Source organism: Calypte anna, chromosome 1 (assembly GCF_003957555.1).
Source record: "Calypte anna isolate BGI_N300 chromosome 1, bCalAnn1_v1.p, whole genome shotgun sequence".
Taxonomy (NCBI): domain Eukaryota; kingdom Metazoa; phylum Chordata; class Aves; order Apodiformes; family Trochilidae; genus Calypte; species Calypte anna.
In genome coordinates, this window is record NC_044244.1 from 82463932 (window position 1) to 82485933 (window position 22002).

The window sequence follows — 22002 nt, forward strand, 5'->3', positions numbered from 1 at the left end:
CGGATCAGGACCACAGGCAGATGAACGGACGGGATCCTTCCAGGATGCCGGGTGAAGGAAGGGAAGCAGGAAATCAGGAAAAGATCTGGCTCGGCCCTCGTGATGCCTCAAATTTATACTGAGTGTGACGTATATGGGATGGAATACTCTGGTTAATTCTGGCATCTATCTTGTCTGTTCCTCCCCAAAGGAGGGCTCAGGTGGGGCCTCTGTGTCCTCCTGGACGGTAAAATGTTTTCCTCAGAGCTGAGCAGTGTCCTTGGCTCTGCATACCAGTCTCTAGCAGTAACTATAAACATCAAGTGTTATCAGTCCTAGAAGCACATACACTGCATGAGAAACTTGCTGTTAATTTCAGCAAATGCAACTACTTACAAGGGACTTGGCTAAAAGCAAAAGTACAGAAACAGAAAACCACCTTTATCCTGGCCCAAACCAGGACAACCTGTATGGTCAATAGTTGTCTCAAATAACCATCTGCATCAAAGTATCTCCTGAGAAGTCTTGCTTTGCCGGAGTTCCTTCTGAACATCTTGCAGTACTTGTGACTCTTGCTTCTAGATTTCAGCCTCTTGATCTTTGACTTTGAGTCCATTCTAGTTTACAGGTGCTGCATGCAGTGAAGATGTTGGTGAAGTTTTGATTCCACTGTGTTAGGATTTTTCCACAGAGAATGGATTATGGTGTAAAGGGTACAACCTTACAGAGATTGAAAATAACTACCTTGGACTTAAAATACCTAATCCTCAATTTCAATGAAATACTTTGAAAACATGAAAAAAAACTTGCTTCCCATAAAAAGTAAACATAGAAGAAAACATCAAAGCAGTAACTTCCAAGCAACATTTTGAAAGTGCACTTCTATATTTAGTCTTATTCACTCTGTATTTACAAGTCTGATCAGAGTCTAAGCTGTAAATAATGAAGGGTGGAAATAGCGTTAAAGAATGAGGGGAGTGGAATTTCAATTTTGTCCTCCTCTGGCTGCATTTTTTGGTGTGGGAAAATGGAGGTTGTTTGACCAGCTTGCTAACAGCCTGATCCATTACTCAAGAATTGGAATGCCTTAGATGTACCTGAGTTTTGCTAAGTCCGTAGGGATGGATGTAATTTAGTGTCTTAGGCTAAAAACTTTTACTGATTTCATGTTTCTTGCTGCAACATGCCTAATGGAAAACAACCTTGTCTGCTAGCAACTATATGAGTTGTTCAGTCTACTTTGTTTTCTAAGAAGACACTTAGATGTAGAAAATACAACTGTATAAATGAAGTTAATTCATTTGAAGTACCATACCTATTGTTGGAAGTAGGTATGTTTACAATTATTTCTTAAGAGGCTCACTATTTTGATAATCCACTTTTAGTTCCCACAAGGATTCCTGATAAAAAGATAAAAGTCTTCCATAAAAAGATGTGAACTCTTGCAATCCTGTATGACCTGGTTAACAGTGTTGTGGACACTGGTATTTTTACCACTTTTATTCTCTACAGGAAGAAAGCCAAGTTGAACATGCTGCTAGACTGAACTTACCATGAGGGCAATTGGTCCAGTTCAGTGTATCAGTTGTAAGCCTGGGCAAATAAAGAAATGTCTTGCTACAGAAGGCAAACTGGAACACAAAGAACTCAAACATGGCTTAGTAGAACACAAATTCTGTGGGGAGTTGAACGGAAAATACTCTGGCAAAAATTAAGCATGCAGGACTAAAAAAAAAAAAGGCTTTTAGATCAGTCCAAAGTTTTGAGTCAGACATTATTGTCTTTGAAGAGAGGAAACTAAGATATCTTCTCTTTTTTGTTCCTTAAAATGAAAATTTTTCAGACCAGAAGCCAGTGATCTTAGACAAATTTGTTAAACCACTGGAATTAGATTTTATAAGTTTAGAAAATTGTAGTTAATTTATAATTAACTATAACTAACAATAATTTCAGAAAGTATAGTTAAATTAGGAATTACAGTGAATATAGTAAATTATAGGAAACAGTTCTTTTTCTCTCTCCAACTGTTCATTGTTTCTCAGCATTACTGTGCAAAATAGTTTTGGCAAACAGATTGCCTGGAGAAACAGCCAGTCCTAATAAAGGATACTTGCTTTTCTCCTAGCGAAAAGAGTAGATTTAGAACACAATAATATATTTAGCTTTAAATCAACATGATTTAAATCATATCTTCTGAAGCCTTTATCGCCAGACCAGCCTGCCTGGTCTTACTGCCTTGGGGTGTGTATGACCACACAAGTTACATGATTCGTTTTCCTTTAACAATTACGAAGAATGTTGTTTTATGTGGGCTGCCATCAAATATGAAATGCACTTATGTTTTCTTTTTTGAATAAGTTGTTTGAAAGCCTAATTTTCTCTGCCATCTTCTTTCTACCTGCTCGTGTTTTTTGTCGTAGTATGCCTACTTTACATTTTTTAAATGAGCATTTCACAGATTTAACTTTTCTTGCCTTTAGTGATGTCTTCCAGAAGTGAAGATGTTTATACAGTGGGTTCTGTTCTCATTTATGCCTAAGATCTTGTTTTGGTAAGTGCCCCCCCTGTCTTTTACCTGCATTCAGAATGAAGCTGTTCACTGCTGATCAATAATTAACTCCTTGTTATGAATCTTTTCACCCTATGATACAGAGTAGCCTTGTTGGACCATTATGCATAGACTTTTGTGTTTGAATGAGAGAGAGGAATCTGTGTTAGGGCTTTATTAGCAACTAGTTCAGCAATTGTTTTGCAACTTTTACCTCTCTATGCTAGCTTGCACTCAGTCACTACAGTACAATTGTTAAAATTGATGGCAGCCATCAGGATGTGGCTCCCTTCTAGCATTTAGGATACCCTTTGTGATGAAGAAGAAACAAGTTTGTTGTGAGTCCTAATCTGCTGTTGGCAGAAAGTTGCAAATCACAACTTTACAGCTCTTTTAAAGTGCTGCCTCTTAAAACTGCTCAGCCTCAGCCTAGGCTATTCTGGCTAAACAGAAGAGGTTTTCTGTCAGCCTTAGAGGGCAGTACTGTGAGTATACACTTTCAGCAGGTTTTCACGTGTAACGTGACAAGAATCAGGACCATAATTTCTGGGTCTCAGAACAGACAGTAATATTCCCCGGTCAGAAGATGCTGACCTGCTTTTACTGTTAGAAAGTATTGTTTATGCTGCTTTTTCCATGCTTTGTTTTCATTTGGCACTTCAGTACCAGTGCATTCCAAAAGTACAGCTTCATTTTAAGGATAACAGTGTCTGTTGCTCTGCAGAGATTGTTTTGCTAGTATGGACCAGACCAATACTCCTTCGTGCAGTGCTTTTACATTTTGCTTTTCCTTGTAATAGCTTATAGGCAACAAATGATAACTGAAAAAAAACAAACTGTGTGGATGTATTAGACTTTCACCATGTCACACAAATGATGTATTTGCAGGTATTAGAAATTAATAGTCTGGTAGATCAAGATCTTTGGGTTATTAATAACGATTTTCAGAACACTGCAAAACTTCCTGAAGCCTAGAGGCAACAGTGTGATGCTATAAATCAAAAAAAATATAAAAGAATTACTTTGATCCTAAGAGGTGTGGGAAGAGGAGAAAGCAAGGGAGTAGCAAATAGTGAACTTCTTAAAGGCTGAAAGAAGGGTAATACATGCTCATCAGTGTACCTCAGTGGAGAGTATGTCAGGTCTAATGTGAGTATCATTTTTATCAATATTATCATCCACCCTTACAGAAATTGTTTCACTGATGTAATGCGTTTTGATTCCTTTTACCATTTGAATTGGTACTTCATTGACTAAGGAATCTCAACAACACAACCTCCAAATCATAAAAAAAAAGATAAAAGAAGTAACTAAATTGATGTCAGCTTTGATTCTCAACTCACAGTCACAAAGCAAAGGGTTTTAAGAAGTTATTCTGGATATTAATTTTTAGTTTGCCAAATTTTGTCTCTTCATTACAGGGAAGAACTAAGTATTTGAAACATACCTATAATGGAAAACTTAAATTCAGATACTTCATTAAACAGAATGACAGGAGTAATGAACTCAAACTGGTGTCTGTTCTGATAGATGCATGATATTTTGTGTGGTTCTGGATGACTGTTGAAGACCTGGAGATCAGAGAGATAGCTTAAAAATGAAGATAGTTTTGGTTTAATAGAATGTGCCAGCCACTTCAGCACCAGCTGTTTTCCATCTTTTCTGGATTGACGGAAAGAATTGTTCATCTCCCCAGAGATTTTGTTTTTTCATAATATCTGCATTGTAGGCATTTTCAAACCAACTAGCAAATTCTTAAATACCGACATTAAAATAAATCCTGATGTGAGATTGGGACCAGAGTAGAAATTTCATTTAAAAAATAATTCATTATTAAATACTATTTGACTGTACCTAAGATTTTTCTCTTTGATATCTGTGCACATATTCTGGTCCAACTAACTGTTGCTTGGGTCTGGGTTCTGAATCACTTTCATAGAAAATATACACGTCGAAGCAGCTCATGAAAACAAGTTACTAACTCTATGCACATCAATAGGAGGTATTTTCAGTATTCTGGCTTGAAATTGTTCCATGTTATCTGTTGTGTTATGCTATCAAAGCAATAATGATTGCATTCAGGTTTGGTGAGTGTTTAGCTATTGGTCTTCATAAATTTTTTTCCAGACATCTTCCTTACCTTTTCTGAAACCCTATGGTACCATATAATTTTGGTAGAAATAATCAAGATGCTACTTAGGCAATTCTGCAGTTGATGGAAATGTAGAATAGTCTTTTGTGGGTTTTGTGGGAAGGGGGGTTGGTTGGTTGGTTGTTTTTGTTGTTGGGGTTGTTTTGTCTAAATTTGGAGTGGAATTACTTTGATTTTTTTTTTTCATGAAAACTTTAGCAAACTGTTTTTTAAAAAGTTGTGATCTGTCCATGAAAAAAATAGGTAGGAATTTTTTTTTCCAGTAATCCCAGTGAATGGGAAACAGGCTCAACAATTTTCTTGTTTTGACAAATTTCTCAGCGCTGGCAAAAGCAGGAAAGCATTCTTGGTGACAGAGTTGGCATTGGTAATTAGAAGGTATTCTCCTAATCATTTCTCTTTAGATAAATGTCAACAAATCCTGATCAAGACAAGATTAGATGAACTGGGACTATGAGCAAGCCTTCAGGCTGACCACTGAGAAGCCCATTAGTTATCCATTACCTGAGGTACTTGAGACTGTAGTGAGAACCAAAGTGAAGCTGACAACATGTTTGGAAAGGTTACTGACTGTTAGGGCTATGCAGTGTATGGTGATCTGAACCAGTTTTGAACTAGATTTAGCTCTGCATCCACTTCTGGTTCCCACACCTAATCCCGCAGCATTTTGCTTTCTAGCTTGGAATTAGTTCTTAGGATATGTACATCTAATTGGGAAATTTCCATTAGTGCCAGCCATGTGCTGGGTTTTTGTTTTCTGGGAAGACAAAATGTGTCCCCTTCTTAACCATGTGAGTCAGACATCCTCTAATTGTAAGTAAGCTAAATAATTGTTTTCTGCCTCTGATACCCTGCAGCTTTGGTAGACGATGACCCAGACACAGTGTCTGTTGGAACTGAAGCTGCTGCTTCTTGGTGCTTGTCTCTCTCAGTAAAGTGGAGGAGGGAAATGAAGGTAGTTTAAACAGGTTTTTATCTCTGTTGGATCCCTGTCAGTAAGGGGAGGAGGAGGTGGAGAGCAATGACCTGAACATAGCAAATCCTGTTGCCCTCTTGCATCACAATTATTTCATTTCTGGGAGGAAGTTAGGAGCAGCAGCAGCAGCAATAAAAGCAGCTGTTCCTGCCTTGTCTTCCAGAGGAGCATCGACGGGCATCTGTACCATGACACTCCACTGCATGTGTCTTGTTCTCTTGCTTCTTCTTGGTTCATGGTGGCCAGACTCAAAGAACCAGATGGTGGGAGCTGTGAAGGTCAGGGAATACTATATAGCTGCTCAGATCACTAGCTGGACCTACAGACCGGAATCTGAGGAAAAGTCCAGGTAATAACAAGGATAACAAGGATGACACAAGTCCTCTCTTGTGACCTGAAAGTTTTATGTCTCCCGTGGAATTTTAGAGCACTTTAAACCTGATTGAGCTCAGAGGAATTTGTGTGAGTTTAAAAAGCATGATCTGAACTGGAGCCAGTGAAGTATTAAAAGTTTCCTTTTATTTATTTCATTGGATAGAATTATTTCTGTTTTCAAAGCACTTTTGTTAAATATATTCCAAGGCTTGCTTTTAACATGTTGTGTCAGATGATGTTTGTTGTTTGGGGTTTGTTTTAATCTAATTATTTCAGTTATGTGGATTTTGAGTAATTTTAAGTTGAGCCATGGCTTAGTAAGATTTTGGAAACCTTCAGACTTTAGAATTTGCTGAGGGAATAAAGGTGTTCCAATTTGCATGCTATCACTTTCACTTAAATCAGACCCTGATGAACTTTGGAACCAGCTATGTTGTTTCTTAGTTATTCAGTAGTTTTTGTGAAATGTTCATCCTGAGTTCTGCCGAGTAAAGGTTGTAGGATTTAAGCATTGCCATACTTCATTAATTTCCTTTTTTTTTTTATATCAGTCAAGTATACAAATTATTTTATTTGCATTGCTTACCATTATTACCCTTAGCTCTATAAATACTGCAAGCGCAGTGCTACAGATGGCAAAACTTGGATGGATTTTAGAATTCCATTTAAATTACACTTCACTTTTATGCTGTGCTCACTACAGAAACCATACACAGTTTTGTATTTGTTCATAAGGTGGCATGAAATGGCACAAATTACTTGTTCTCCTACATTATTACTATATTTTTAATATTGGTAGATGGTTTGTTATTTTGTTTATTTAGTGATTTTTTAAAAAATTTTTTTAATATATATATTGCATTTCTGGATGTTATGGAAAGGACACTTCCAGTTCAGATTTAGACTTTCTAAATATCCTTTTTTCAATACTTAATTCAAGCAAAGTTTCTCTGATATCTAAAACTCCCCTTGGAAGTTTAATACAATTGATATAAATACAATGGCAAACTGGACTTTTAAATATAATAATATAGAATTTAAATATAGGAATATGAAACTAAATGTCATTTAAATATTGATCTGGATATGTGAATTTAGTAGCTGGAACTTATCTGCTCTGACTGCATCAATATAAGCATCAACTGCTGTTTTCTTAAATGTGACATTTTGGATAGAATGTTTTCATGCAGTTAGAAACCCAGAAGGCTACCTCAAACCTCAGCTGAAATACTCTGTGAGTAGCTAGGAGTTCTTCATACATGCTGCCTATCTTGCATAAGTATTTAGAGTAAGTCACATCCTGAATAGATCTGATTAATTTTGTGGAGCCTATAGAAATGTAACTCAAAAAATCCCAACCAAAACAAAAAACCAAACCAAAACAAAAAAACCAAACCAAAACAAAAACCCCCACAAAATAAACAAAAAAAAAACAAGAAAACAAAAAAAACAAAAAAAACAAAAAACAAAAAAAAACAAAAAACAAAAAACAAACAAAAAAACCAACAACAACAACAAAAAAAAAAAACCAAACAAAACAAAACAAAAAAAAACCCACCAAAACCCAAAGATACTCACCAAGAATAGCATAATGGCTTGGATCCCAAAGGCATTTGGGCATATAGCAGGCTTTGATTTCAGTAGAAGCTGAATGTTTAAATATGTTTAAATACTGTGTAAGAATCTGATATTTTTGCTCCTTTTGCTTCTAAGTAACTTAATAGAGAGGCTGGAGAGGGGCTCTTTAACTGTTTCCTTAATTTTCCAATCATACAGACTAGAAAAGGACAGTTCTCTGAGTGTCAGTCATCTCTCTGTAGAGATTTGTTACTGTCAACAAGACACTTCAGAGCAAAGTAAAAATGTAATACCTGGGCAAATGCTTCTGCCATTGCCAAAAGTTATGAAAACAGACTGCTTGCATAGTCTGAGGTCTATGAAATGTTGGTAAGCTATGTAGTTTGTTCCTTTTAGCTTAGCTGACAAATTTCCTCATCCACTCTGTAGTCTTATGTGCATATTCTGTTGAACATGGCTGAATTAGGGCAACACTTTTCAATGAAGGTTATGGACCATGCTCTCCTCCTTAAAAGAATGAAACTAAATTTTATTAGTAGCTTTTTAAAGAGAGGGGCAGGAATATAAACACAAACTGCTTCTACCTGACTCCCTTGCTGTGAGAGGGTATCACAGAGTCATTTACAACAGTTCTCTACGAAGAGATCTCCCCCTTATGGACCCTGGGTGTCACTGAAGCAAGCTCACTGCTACCTCTGCCCAGCCTCTCTGTGCCTGAGCAGCCTGTCAGCTCCCTGCCATCACATGTGCCCTGAAACAGCATTACAAAAAAACCCAAGTGGAATTACTGTTGGATCCAGTCCTAACACATACTATAAGAAATTCAATAGAGGTGAAACTAAATAGAGGCTGTTATTCCTCCAGTCCCCTTCTCATTGTTAGTGCCATTTCAGAAGTATTGTGTGCTCATTTCCTTCCACTTACCTAAATATTTTCTAAGACAACAGTGTGTGGTTTGCCCAATGCCTGAATCATTTACATAATAAGATTAAAAACACTTGCAATATTTCTCAAAAAGCAATGGTTTTACTTGCTGTGACATCCTTAGTTGTTGTGGGGGAACAGTTTTGTGCCTGCCTCCAATGTCTGCTGCTACAGGAGATTACTGCTAATGCTGTTGTCAAATTCTTTTGGGGAGTCTTAAAGTTCAAGTATTGGGGCTCAGTAAAGAGAAAATCAGATTTATTTCACTATGTTTTCATGTTCTTTCTAGGTCAAGCATAGCCAATACATATTCCACTGTGTCTTAAATGTTAAAAACAGGCATAATCACAGAATTAGAAGGACCTATAGAAACTACTAGCAAATCTGGGTGTAAACTCTGCTGGTTCTGCAGTTGAATGTCAACAGCCTAACTCAGGAACATCATAGGTTCAATAGAATAAGACAGAGAGGAAAAGACACTACAAAGAGTTGGACTTCAGTAAACTCTGCAAGTGATTAAATATAATTCTGGGATTAATTTTGAGGTATCCACTAAGCAGCAATGGCATCTCTGGGAATCTTTGTCCTTTTATTTTTTTTCTAACTCTTGGTTTCAGACTGGAACATTCAGATCCTGTGTTTAAGAAAATTTCTTACAGAGAATATGAAGTGGATTTTAAAAAAGAAAAACCAGCAAATGCATTTGCAGGTAAACAGGGAATAAATGTTCTGAGTATTTTGTTTGTTGGTCATTGTTAAGCCACAAACAAGCTAAGCAAGCTTGTAGCTATGTATCCATTGAAAAGAAAAGAAAAGAAAGGGAAGGGAAAGGGAATGGGAAAGGAAAAGGAAAGGGAAAGGAAAGGGAAAGGAAAAGGACAGAAAAGGGAAAGGGAAAGGAAGAAGAAGGGGAAAGGGAAGGAAAAGGGAAGGAAAACACAAACCTTCTGATAAGTTTGCTATATCTGGAAATAACTTTTTTTAACCCTGAATTTACTGTTTTCCTGCAATTAAATGCTAGTTTCCAGATACAACTTTCCCGACTGATCAGATATTAAATCCCCATGTGCCCTTTTGCAGGGAAATCTTCATTGCAGCAGTTTCACATTATCTGCCTACATTAATTTTGCAACTTTTACTTTGAGAACTCATATTCCCTAAGGGGCAAGAGAACTCTGTTTAACTAAACATACTGTTTTGATCCCATGTTCCTCTTTCTTGAATAACTACAGGACTTCTGGGACCAACTCTGCGCGCTGAAGTGGGAGATACTTTAGTGGTTCACCTTAAGAACATGGCTGACAAGCCAGTCAGTATTCATCCTCAAGGCTTAGTGTACAGCAAAAATGTAGAAGGTAAGTAGTATAAAAACTCCATGTTTTGTTCATATACTTACAGACTACGGCATGAAATATTGAGAGAGGCCCAGACCAATGTCTGAGGAGGTGTGTAACACAAATATTTTTTGTTCCTGGGTTAAAACTTCAGACCCATAGCTAGCTCCTTTCTTGTTCATTGGTATAACACTAGGAATATGAATGTCATCTGACATGCACAGTTTCTTGACTGGCAGCCTGTGTGCTAGTACTGTTTTGCAGAATTACAGAGTAATTGCGATTAGAAGGCACCCCTGGAGATCATCTGGTCCAACTGCCATGTAATTGCAAAATATTTTATATCAGGACACATAAATTCTCAAATACAGAATATTTAATAATTATTGTATTTAAGAATATATGTATTTCTTGCAGTAGTGTACAGCAAGGCATTATTGGTAAGTTATAGAATCATAAAATTGTTCTTGTTGGAAAGGAACTCATCCAGTCTCACCTTTAACCTAACACTGTTAACCTAGCTCTACCATCCCACTGTATCTACACAATTTTAAACACAATCAGGGATGGTGAGTCAACCACAGAATCACAGAATGTGTAGGTTGGAAGAGACCTCCAAGATCATCCAGTCCAACCTTTGACCAACACCACAATCTAACTACTAAACCATGTCCCTAAGGGCCAGGTCCAAACACCTTTTAAGTGCCTCCATGGATGGTGACTCCACCACTGTCCTGCTCAGGCCATTCCAATGCCTGACGGCCCTGTCAGTGAAAAACTGTTTCCTAAGCCACTTCCCTGAGCAGCCTGTTCCAGTGCTTGAAAATCCTTTCTGTAAAGAAGTTTCTCCTGATGTCCAACCTAAACTTCCCCTGGCGCCATTTCCTTTGTCCTATTGCTAGTAACTAGTGAGGAGAGACTGACACCTCCATCACTACGACCTCCTTCAGGTAGCTGTAGAGAGCAATAAAGGCTTCCCTCAGTTTCTTCTTTTTCAGGATAAACAACCTCAGTTCCCTCAGTCACTGCTTGTGAGACTTGTGCTACAGACCCCTCAGCAGCTTTGTTGCTCTTCTCCAGACAATGCTCCGGCAGCTCCGTGTCCTCATGGTAGTGAGAGGCCTAGATCTAAACACAGTCCCTGAGGTGTGGCCTCACCAGTGCAGAGGGGCACGATGGCTTCCCTACTCCTCTGGCCACACTATTCCTGATGCAGGCCTGGATGCTGTTGGCCTTGGCCACCTGGGCACACTGCTGGCTCATATTCAGCCACCTGCCAATCAAGACCTTGGTCCTTTTCTGGTCCCTTTCTGCTGGGCAGCTTTCCAGCCACTCTTCCCCAAGCCTGGAGCATTGCCTGGGGCTTTTGTGGCTGAAGTGCAGCACCTGACACTTGGTCTTGTTAAAGCTCATACAGTTGGCATCAGCCCATCAATCCAGTCTGTCCAGGTCCCTCTGTAGAGCCTTTCTACCCTCAGGTGGATCAACACTCCTGCACAATTTGGTGTCATCTGCAAATTTGCTGAGAGTACACTCTATCCCCATGTTACAAGGTAACTGAGAAAGCTTGTGAATAGGAGTGATCCCAGTCCTGAGTCCTGGAGTGCACCGCTTGTGACCAGCTCCCAACTTGACTGAACTCCTAACCCTAGTCAGACTGTTGAAGAGCCCCACCTTTTTGGGGTGACAGCTTCTCTAGGATATCTTTATTCTGTAAGAAGCAGGGTGATGAAATAGCTACTCTCCCTTATGCTACTCTTCATAATGTGAGTGAAATTATGAGTTATCTTGTTGGAGCTGAAGTACCATGTAGGCAAAAAAAAAAAAAGCAACCAGGCTTTTGGAATTTACTGTAGGAGGATATTCCGGATGCTTTAATTGCTCTTTGTCTTCATGGCACCCTTCTGACACTTTTCTCGGCAGGCTCCCTGTATGATGACAGAACATCATCTGCAGAAAAACAAGATGATGCTATAATTCCAGGCCAGGTCTACACATATATGTGGGATATAACAGAAGAAGTTGGTCCAAGAGAAGCTGACCTTCCTTGTCTAACTTATGCATATTATTCTCATGAAAACATGGCAATGGATTTTAATTCTGGTCTGATTGGAGCACTGCTTATCTGTAAGAAAGGTAATGAAATGCTTTAAGATTACTATAAGGTAATATAATTTCATTTCTTGATAAAGTTGTTTGTATGATAATGAGGGAAGATACATTATTTTCCTTTTCACATCTTTACGTGCAATGTAAAATAGTTTTCAACATCTTTCCTTTAAGTGCTAAAATTCTTAAATGCCAGCTTTTGTGCAGATTGATCTTTTAAGATGGACAGAAAGTGCTATTAAGAGATACATTTTCCTGTACTGGCTGCATTTTCATTTCCTTAACTGCTATTTACATGACCTCAAATTTCCTGTCTTTGAATAGATATTTCTAAAGTTCATTCAAAACAGGTCACACATTCCTGAGAGTAGTGCATGAAATAATTGTTTTACTTATGCCTTTGAAAGCTGTCTGATCAAGAGGCAGTAGCACTTTCTCCCTTGTAATAAGGACTTGAAATTGCAGAGTAGTGTCTTTTGCTAGTCATTTGAAAATTGGCCACATTTGAACAGATTAGAAGTCTTCAAAAATTGCCTTGCATGGCATCAGGGACTTGATATTTTAACAGTTTAAGTCATAGGATTCCATCTCCATTTAATATGAACTGGCATTGTGTAGGACTTGTCTATAACTGCTAGGTACATGCCACAGATATGAGGGAAGTTGGAAACAGCTACTTGTGTAAGCTACTTAAGCTACTTGCTGGTCTCTTAAATCTTTACATATATCCTTTTAATGAATGCTCTGAGTTATTTAGCTTGATCCTCTTGGATCTGCATATGGGTAAGTTATCTTCATGTTTTGGGCTCCTCATTAGAGGCAAAAGAAGGTGTCTGGTTTTGGGGTCCTCAGCAAAAAGTCCTTGACACACTGGTGAGAGTCCAGTGGAGGGCTACCACAGTGTTTTGACTGCCAGAGCCCATGAAAAAAGCAAAATTGCAAAAAAGCAAAATAAGAATTTGTTGTATAATCTCCTCTGGGAAGCTACAGACTTTTGGTTTCATGGTTACTCAATCCAAACGTACTTTCAGAAATAAAATCACTTTATAAGCATTCTTGAAGTGCTGTTTTGGTACAAGTATGTTCTGACAGAAGAAGCAAGCTCATTAAATACACAGTAATGCCAACATAGATGTGAAAACTCTTAGTACTTCTGCTTTAAATTAAGACCTGTTGTTTCTCCTTTACAGGAAGCCTAAATGAGGATGGGTCACAGAAACTCTTTGACAGGGAGTATGTCCTGATGTTTGGTGTGTTTGATGAAAACAAGAGTTGGCAAAGATCAGCATCAGTCAAGTACACGATTAATGGCTATATTAATGGAACATTACCAGGTACTGTTCAGGTTTATGTGAAGTGAAATTAACATCACTGAAGGCTGAATATTTCCTTTGTTAGCTTTTTATGCAAGAGAACAGGAATGGGGAGGAATGGGATACAGCCTTTTATAGTATGCCTCTGTGAGTGTCTAAATTCTGGAAGAGATGCTGTGCTGCTGGAAGCAATGCCATATTGCTGATCAGAACAACAAGATTGTCTACTCAAAGAACAGGTTTACTACAGGTTTATTGCATCATTTTTTCACTCAGCTGATGGGGAGAGAGTGATGTCATTAAGTGAAATGCTGGTTTTCCAGCATAGAATTCCTGGAAGCGGGAAGTAAGCTAACATTAAATTATACAATTAAATGGGAGGACTAGGAAGGTGGTAATGGGACTGTTCTGTTGCTAGTGTTTTCCCCTTACTCACCTAAGGAACAGCTTTCATATCTCTGTTTAGTCCATTGAACAAATGTAAAGACTGTCTAAGTTAAGGTTTTTTAAATAAATATTGGAGAAAATAAATCTTGGATAAGGTAGTTACTGTCACTAGATACAACCACAGTATTTAGATTGGATCATTGTCTTTTTTCCTCCTCTCCTTTTTTCCTCCTCTCCTTTTTTCCTCCTCTCCTTTTTTCCTCCTCTCCTTTTTTCCTCCTTTCTTCCCCCAGACAAGTCCAAAAGAGCTTTCCATAAGAGGCTACTTTTTCTCTTTTTTCTTCATTCTTTCACAGCTTCAGTCAGGTTGTCACTTACCTGTAAAATTTACACACCTGTCTTTCACTGAAGTACAGGACTTTGGTATCCATTCAGTTTACAAGCTTGTAAAACTTCCTCTTGTTGCAAACACTTATCACAGGAGTCAGAGAAGATTTTTAGTATTTTGAGTGAACTTTCACTTCGAGCCCTAGTGGGCACAGGGAGCTTGCATGATTTGCCCTTCTGGACCCTGCTCTCATTTGTCTTTCAGATTTGGAGGCTTGTGCATATGACAACATTAGCTGGCATTTGATAGGAATGAGTTCCAAGCCAGAAATTTTCTCAGTTCACATCAATGGGCAGTCCATGGAGCAAAGACATCGCCGAATTTCTACTGTTAACCTAGTGGGAGGAGCAGCAGCCACAGTAAACATGACAGTGAGTCAGGAAGGGAGGTGGCTGATATCTTCTCTTGTCCAAAAGCACCTGCAAGGTAAGGAAACATCTATTTGTTAGGTAAATGTAGAGTTGTCCTACTCATCTTTATGTCCCAAAGGGCTACTACTGTTTTGTTGTGTCACAGTCAGTTTTTCAGATAGTTGCCATTTCACTGAGAAACCACTGGAGAATCCACTAGGCATCCTGTGGAATGAACTAAAAGGTGTTCTTATCTGCAGCTTTACTGCTGTGTGCAGCTCAGCTAAGCACCATTATAAAATTAGTAAGGAGACATCTGTTTCCTCAGAAGCTGAGCATTTTCCACTAAGGGTCACAGTCTGATTTAACTATTTGCTGTTCATAATTTTAAAGTGGGTATCTCTCAGCCATAATCAGAATTCTGTTTAAAGAAGAGAGAAATGTTTCTCTTAAAGAGATGGAAGACATGTTTTGAAAGCAAAACCAACTAAACAACCAATCAAAAAATCTGAACAAACAAAAACCAACAAAAAATCTTTCTATGAGAGAACTTTTATTTTATCTTATTGGACTCCTTGGACGGCTACCAGCCTGCTACATGGATGCAGGCTTTTCAGGCATGAAAAGATGACAATCAGGTGGACCAATGCTTTCTGACAGCCTAAGATAAAGAAATAAGGAATGCATATGAAATGGTAAAGGTTCATAAAATGGCAAATCACCATGGTCCTGTTTCTTCTCAATTAGCTGGAATGCATGGTTACCTCACTGTAAGAGACTGTGGGGACAAAGAGGTGAAGAAGAATCATCTTTCCTATAAAGAACGCCTTATGGTCAAAAACTGGGAATATTTCATTGCTGCAGAAGAAGTTACTTGGGATTATGCCCCAAATATTCCAGAAAGCCTTGACAGGTAAAATAATACTTTGTCAACATAATATGGAATCACAGAATAACAAAATCACAGAATAATTCAGGTTGGAGAGTACCTCTGGGAATCCAACAGCAAAGTTGGACCCAACTGCAGAGTTTCATAACACCCCTGCAAGGGCCTTATCCACTTGAGTGTTTTTTTTTTTTGTCTCCAAAGATGGAGACTTCTCATCTTCTCTGGTCACTTTTGCAGTCTCACAATGAAAAAGTTTTGCCTTATACCTTATCATGTTGCAGCTTGTGTCCATTGTGTCTTATCTCTTCACTGTGCAATTCTGGGACAAGTCTGGTTCTGTTTTCCCTATAGTCTCCCATTTGATAGTCGAAGATAAAAATAAATGTTTCCTTAGCTGTGTCTTCTTACAACTGAGTAAACTGAGATTTTGCTCTTGTCATGTGTTCTAGCACCCAAAACACTGTGGTAGTACTCCACTGGACTCTCACCAGTCTGTCAAAGGATTTTTTTTGCTGAGTACCACAGAAGTGGACACCTTCTTTTGCCCCTAATGAGGAGCCCAAAACATGAAGAGGACTTATGAAATGCCTTAAGTAGCATACAAGCCAATTTTCTGAAAAGTTTTTTTTTCAACTTGAGCTGCTGAAATAAACAGTTCTTAAGAGGAAGCGAAAGGGAGGGAGAAAATATTTCTGGAGAGTAAAAGTGTTTAGAAGTTCAGTACAGTATTTATGGAATGGGAGAAAAAGAGGTCTCACTATAAATGATCTTTGCATGGCACCAGTGTAGATGTAGCAGAAGTTCTTATAAGGAAGCATATTGGGCTATTTTGTTAGACTTAAGGTAACTAAAAGGAGTTCTGTAACACACATGAGGTCATAGAACACATTGATGCCAGTGCACTGTAAAGTTAAATTTGCCATCCCTCAGTTTTCCACTGCTACAGCACTTGTGGCTTTAGAGGCTGGTATTTGTAAGAACCTTTGAGGAACCAGACAAATTCCTTACTATGTATGGGTTTATAGTTTCACATACCTCCTTAGAATATTGTGTTCACATAACTCTAAGTATTCCTTACTTCTTTGGTATTATTTGCTTCCCTTATTACTTGCTCTTGGACTGCATGGTGCAAAGTTTCATATCTTTCCTAGCTGGTTACATGCCATTGCCAAACCACCTCAGTGCTCTGTTTTTTTCTTTCTTTGTTCAAAATTGCAGTTTATTCCTGTTCAGTAACCTCTTTGAAGTGAAAGTGACAAGGACAGACATTTTACTGTGTACTTCTTAGTATTTATTCTAGTTTTGCTTTCAGCATTAGCAATTTTAGTGGTTTGAAACCTTAGTGTATTACTGCTTTTTGTGTAGTGCTTGACTGTGATTAGGATTCTGTGTCCTACAGTCTTTCCTACTGTAAAACAAGTTGTGTATTTTTTCTGTGCTCAGCTATGTCTTTGTAAAAGGAGAACTGTAGTTTCTGCTATCTTATCTTGAAAATGTTGCTGCTGCTTCAGCCTGGCTTTTTTTCTTGCATGTATACCCTATTAAATTGAATGTAAACACTGATACTAATGGGTCATTTGTAAGAAAATGCAAATGATATTCTAAGATGCTTCTTACCTAATTTACATTAGAATTTGTGGTGAAGAGCATTAGGTTAATTTAGGGCTTGGATTCTTTTTTTTTTTTTCAAGCAGGCAGGTTTCTATCAGTTCCTTGGGTAATAATTCTATATTCTAATAGATGTCACTTACGATAACTCAAGTTTTGTTGATAATTTGTCTTCTTTTCCTTTATTTTTAAGACACTATAAAGCACAGCACTTGGACAACTTCTCAAATCTCATAGGTAAAAAGTATAAAAAAGCAGTTTTTAGGCAATATACTGATGCCAGCTTTACCAAACGTCTGGAAAATCTTCGTCCCAAGGAAACTGGAATTTTGGGCCCTATTATTAGAGCTCAACTCAATGACAAAGTCAAAGTAAGTAACATAAATTCAGAAATTATTTATACTATAGTGTAATTCTCTGAGCAGAGATTAAAAAGAACTAGTTATATATGGTTTTTTTTTCAATAATTATAACTAAAGTTGTAAATATTGGCCTTACTAAAAGGTATGATCACAAGTGAGTGTGTTTAGCTTACATTTTTCAGAATTCCCTCTATAATTACCATGCCTCTGCTTTATTTTACAACATAAACACATCTCATTCACACTCTTTGTAAAATATATTTATATGCCAACACTGGTCCAAAATGAAAAAAAGCTATACCTAGGTGGACTTCTAGGGGTAACTGGATGGGGGGCCAAGCATCATGAGCCTCTCATTCCTTATGCTGTTATTTTTTCTGTCTGTTCTAGACAACAGTACTCAGTTTTTGTAGTCAAGTGTTCTTTCATGAAGTGATGAAATGAAACTAAAAGCATTTGCACTACAAGCTTGTGCTGCTGTCACATCCACTTGTCTTTCTGTTGTCAGTTAATGATGTATTACAAAGCTTCATTATCTTTAATTTCCACCATGACTATGAATTTGAGTTTAGCATGGGGTTTTTTTGGGGTGGATTTGTTGGGGTTTTTTTTGGGGGGGGGAAGGGGGGAAGGGGGCATGCTTCAAAGTTTCATTAAGAATAGGAGGGACATTTTGCCTTTTTCTCCCATATCCCCTTTGCATCTTGGAATGTGGGACAAGTTTTGGTTTTAAATCTGTTAAAATTTTTCTTCCATACTGACAGTTCTTAAGAACTTTAGTTAATAACTTCATATTCCCTGAGGTAGTGTGTGCATAGTAACTGGAAGAGGAAGTGCTCTTAGATTTTCCAGGGACCAAGTATAAGAAACTGAACTTCAGTCAGTGGGCTCTACAGATCTCAGCAGCAGAGTACCAGCAGCATTTAGACTGTGGGTTTATATTATCAAACAATATTTAGGACATCCCCTTTCCTTTTCAGCACTTCTCGGGCTGAAACCAGGCAAATTCTACTGGAGTTGAAGCTTTGTTTTGTATTCAACCAAGGCTTTGCTGAGTACTAAATTCCCTTTTTTTCATTTATGTGTCAATATAGATTGTGTTCAAAAATAAAGCCAGTCGACCCTACAGCATTTATTTCCATGGAGTGACACTTTCAAAGGATGCAGAAGGAGCTGATTATCCTCTGGATCCCAGAAGTAAGAAATTTGTGAATTACATTTTGCATACCCCTAACTGCTGTGGAGGTTTTTATTGCTTTGAAGGAATTGCTGTGGCAAGGGATGTGCATGACTGAGAGGCCTCAGTTCTGTGCTCTACCTCTGCTGACCTGTTGTGTTGCCTGATAGAGAAGCAAAGTATAGACAAATGCAAAGTATTTGTCTACACCTGCAAAGTATAGTTTTTAGTTTTCTGTTGTTGTTTGTGATTTTTAGGGAAAGACAAAAGGTCAAGCTAAACTTCACTTATCTCACGATAAGCTTGAAATGGTATAACTGCACCAAATTCATTGAAAGGTGTAGCATGGCATTATATAAAGATCTGGCTATTAAGTTTGTATCATTACTGTTCTCCTTCTTTATTTTTCTTAGACAATGGCACCCAGAGTAAGGGAATTGAACCAGGGGATACCTACACTTATGAATGGAAAATTGCTAAGACGGACCAGCCCACTGCACAGGATGCACAGTGTATTACAAGGCTGTATCACAGTGCTGTAGATATTGAGAGAGATATAGCCTCTGGACTAATTGGCCCTCTGCTGATTTGTAAAAGTGAAGCACTGACACAGAAGGGTGTACAGGTAACATGTCTGGCAACCTCTTAGAGACAGATTTTACTCAGTATTATTTCATCTACAGTGAATTCGGTTTTGCTCCCCTTAGAGAACTGTTGTGCAGAGTGCAATTAAACCAGTAGGGTCCTGAAAAAACAGCCTTTTAACTGTCCACAGTGGCAGATGAATTATATTCTGATTTTCTTAGCAAGAGCAGCATTTCAACAAAAGGTAAACCTGACGTGAAAGGCTATTTCTAGACTTGATAAATAAACTTCCCTGTTGCTATTATACCCTCCCACTTTAAAGACATTCAGATCTTAGCTGGTCCCTTTCTGTAACAGACATACCTCAACAGGGTCTGACAATCTCGGGCATCACTGAATCCAGAGCAACCCAAACAGCATAGAAGAGTTCTGGGAGAAAAGTTGTCTTTGCCATCCTTTGAAATCTTGCTTGGCAAAGACTTGAGTATCAGTCAACATCCGAGGAAAAAAATGTCACAAGCTTGTGCTCAGGTCAAACCAGGAGAGAGGCTGGTCCTTTTACAGGGAGCCCAGTCATACACTGACTGCCTATCAGCAGTGCTAGTGGCTTGATCAGTGCTCCAACTCAGGTTAGTTCCAGCAATAGCACTGTCACCTTGAAGTCTTGATCCCCTACTCCCTTTCACTTAGCCACTTGAATCATCCCTACCACCATGCTGGTGAAGATTATATTGCTTATGTAGTAAATAAATAACTGCTGTGTTGATTTTCTTCCAGAAAAAAGCAGATGGGGAGCAGCAGGCAATGTTTGCTGTGTTTGATGAAAATAAGAGCTGGTACATAGAGGATAACATCAAGGACTACTGCAGCAACCCTGCCAGTGTTAAAAGGGATGATCCCAAGTTCTATAACTCGAACATAATGCACAGTGAGTGGGATATCAAGCTAAATATTATCCAAGTAAATGTGAAGCTGAACATTCAGTGATTGCTTCTTCTCAGATGTAGTGCAATTAGGGAATTCTCTGAAGAGTCAGTGAACTTCCTACCCTGTCAGATGGCACTGTACAGAAATAAGTAATATTTTAGGGGCCAGGCTGGCTCTGGACTCTGAAGTGAGAGCAAGAGTTATTTAACTTTGATGCAGTATCCTCCGGCCTTAGAGATACTGTTTCCAGAGCTGACATCTCCTTCAAGTCTATAGTGATTTCAGGCCTGTGGCAGTTTCTTTTCAAGCATAAATGTAATTCCAGTTCAGTGGACTAACGCTGAAGGACAGGAGGTTTGACAAGTGTTACTCTGAAAATATTGACACCACTTTTATTTTGTTTTCCTTTTAGCAATAAATGGATATGTGTCTGACAGCAGTGAAATCCTTGGATTTTGCCAGGATAGTGTGGTTCAGTGGCACTTCTCAAGCGTTGGCACTCATGATGAGATTGTCTCTGTTCGCCTCTCTGGGCACTCTTTTCTGTTTCAAGGGAAATATGAGGATGTGTTGAATCTTTTCCCAATGAGTGGAGAATCAGTCACAGTGGAAATGGACAATGTTGGTAAGTGATAAACAGCTCTTCTAAGACATTTTTTAATCTCCAGTCTATAAGAGCTTGCCTAAATAGGAAAGCAAGCTTTTCAGATAAACACAGTGTTGGAAAATATTGAATTGTTTCCCAGTGCAACAGATGTATGGGGTTTTGTTGGTTACATAGACTTAGTACATAGCATAATCTTATGCTGTCCTGAGGCTTTTTTTTTTTTGTGTGGGTTTTTTTGGTGTGGTTTTTTTGTTTTTTGTTTCGTTTGGGGTTTTTTTGTCTTTTTTCCACTTTACAGTTAGTTTGGGGTTAGCAATATCATTTTAAGGCAATTCTAAGATTGTCCTTGGAAACCATCCAGCATCAACTCCTCTGTATCATTCCAAATTTTGCCACATACTTGTCCATCCTGAGTTATCTAAGGATGGATATCTGCCAAATGATGCTAATCATTACTGGACAGAATGGCAACACTTCATTGTAGGTTTGTGGTCATTCAGCAGCAGTAAAGTCAGCCTGATTGAATGGAGTAATGGCTCATCAGAATGTATTGCAGTCTCTAACTAGGTTTAATAACATACATTGCTTGAAAAGGTGGCACTAGAAGCCATGCAGACCACAGTTACAGAATTTACTGCAAAAGGAGAGAGGTTATTCTCACTGAAGGCTGTGGATGTTTAGTGATCATCCTGAAATTCCACAAGGTTTAGGTATCCCTGTTCTATTTAAAATACCAATGTTGGTTTTTGTGGTTTTTTGCATTTTTTATCTATTTAAATAATGAATTCTTATGTCCTCATAGCTTGTTTGCACTGATAACACAGCCTCAAGACCTTGCAAGTTAAAAATATATTGTATGTTAAGTGGTTTTTATTGTTCAAAACTGGGGAATCATTAAAATCCATCAGATTTATGGAAACCTCCCTAGTAATGAATTTTACTTTTGCTTGATTTTGGTGTGATCTGTTCTTTCCATCTAGGGCATGTTTCCTTTTGTAAATTTGCTGTTGCTAGAAACGAGGAAAACTTAAGTCTCTTCAAACTCTGATAAATACAGAAAGTTTTATGCAATCTTTTTTTTCATAAAAAAATCTTAAGCTCTCTTAAATCTGTCTATTCTGTCATTTCTGCTAGTTACAAAAGTAAGCTGTAATAAGCAAAGGACTTGATTTGATGTTGTTTAGGGAAACAGATTGCATTTATTCTCTGCAGATCATAGTTTCAAATAGAGAACATCTTCTGACTAGATTTTGGAGGCATTATTAAAGCCTTGAAATTAATCTAAGATGCCTCAGATTGTCAACTTAATGTTTGTATCTATATGGGAAGTTCAGATTATTTTATTCTTTAACAATCATCCTTTTTGCATTCAGAAACTTTTAAAATACAGTGTGTGTGACAGATATTTGTCAACACTGCTTCCAAACATACTTG

The 22002-nt window shown here is 38.1% G+C and overlaps 1 protein-coding gene across 1 annotated transcript in view; it reads left to right on the forward strand.

The window, feature by feature from the left end:
• The first annotated feature begins 5548 nt into the window (after nucleotides 1-5548).
• F5 (coagulation factor V) overlaps nucleotides 5549-22002 on the forward strand; it is a 34892-nt gene continuing 18438 nt past the window's right edge. Inside the window, 15 exon segments of the mRNA XM_008502636.2 lie at nucleotides 5549-5594; nucleotides 5597-5645; nucleotides 5647-5677; nucleotides 5679-6004; nucleotides 9150-9241; nucleotides 9765-9887; nucleotides 11790-12002; nucleotides 13166-13309; nucleotides 14268-14489; nucleotides 15161-15326; nucleotides 17104-17281; nucleotides 18367-18469; nucleotides 18863-19074; nucleotides 19812-19962; nucleotides 20374-20586. Coding sequence (XP_008500858.2) covers nucleotides 5549-5594; nucleotides 5597-5645; nucleotides 5647-5677; nucleotides 5679-6004; nucleotides 9150-9241; nucleotides 9765-9887; nucleotides 11790-12002; nucleotides 13166-13309; nucleotides 14268-14489; nucleotides 15161-15326; nucleotides 17104-17281; nucleotides 18367-18469; nucleotides 18863-19074; nucleotides 19812-19962; nucleotides 20374-20586 — 2269 coding nt within the window.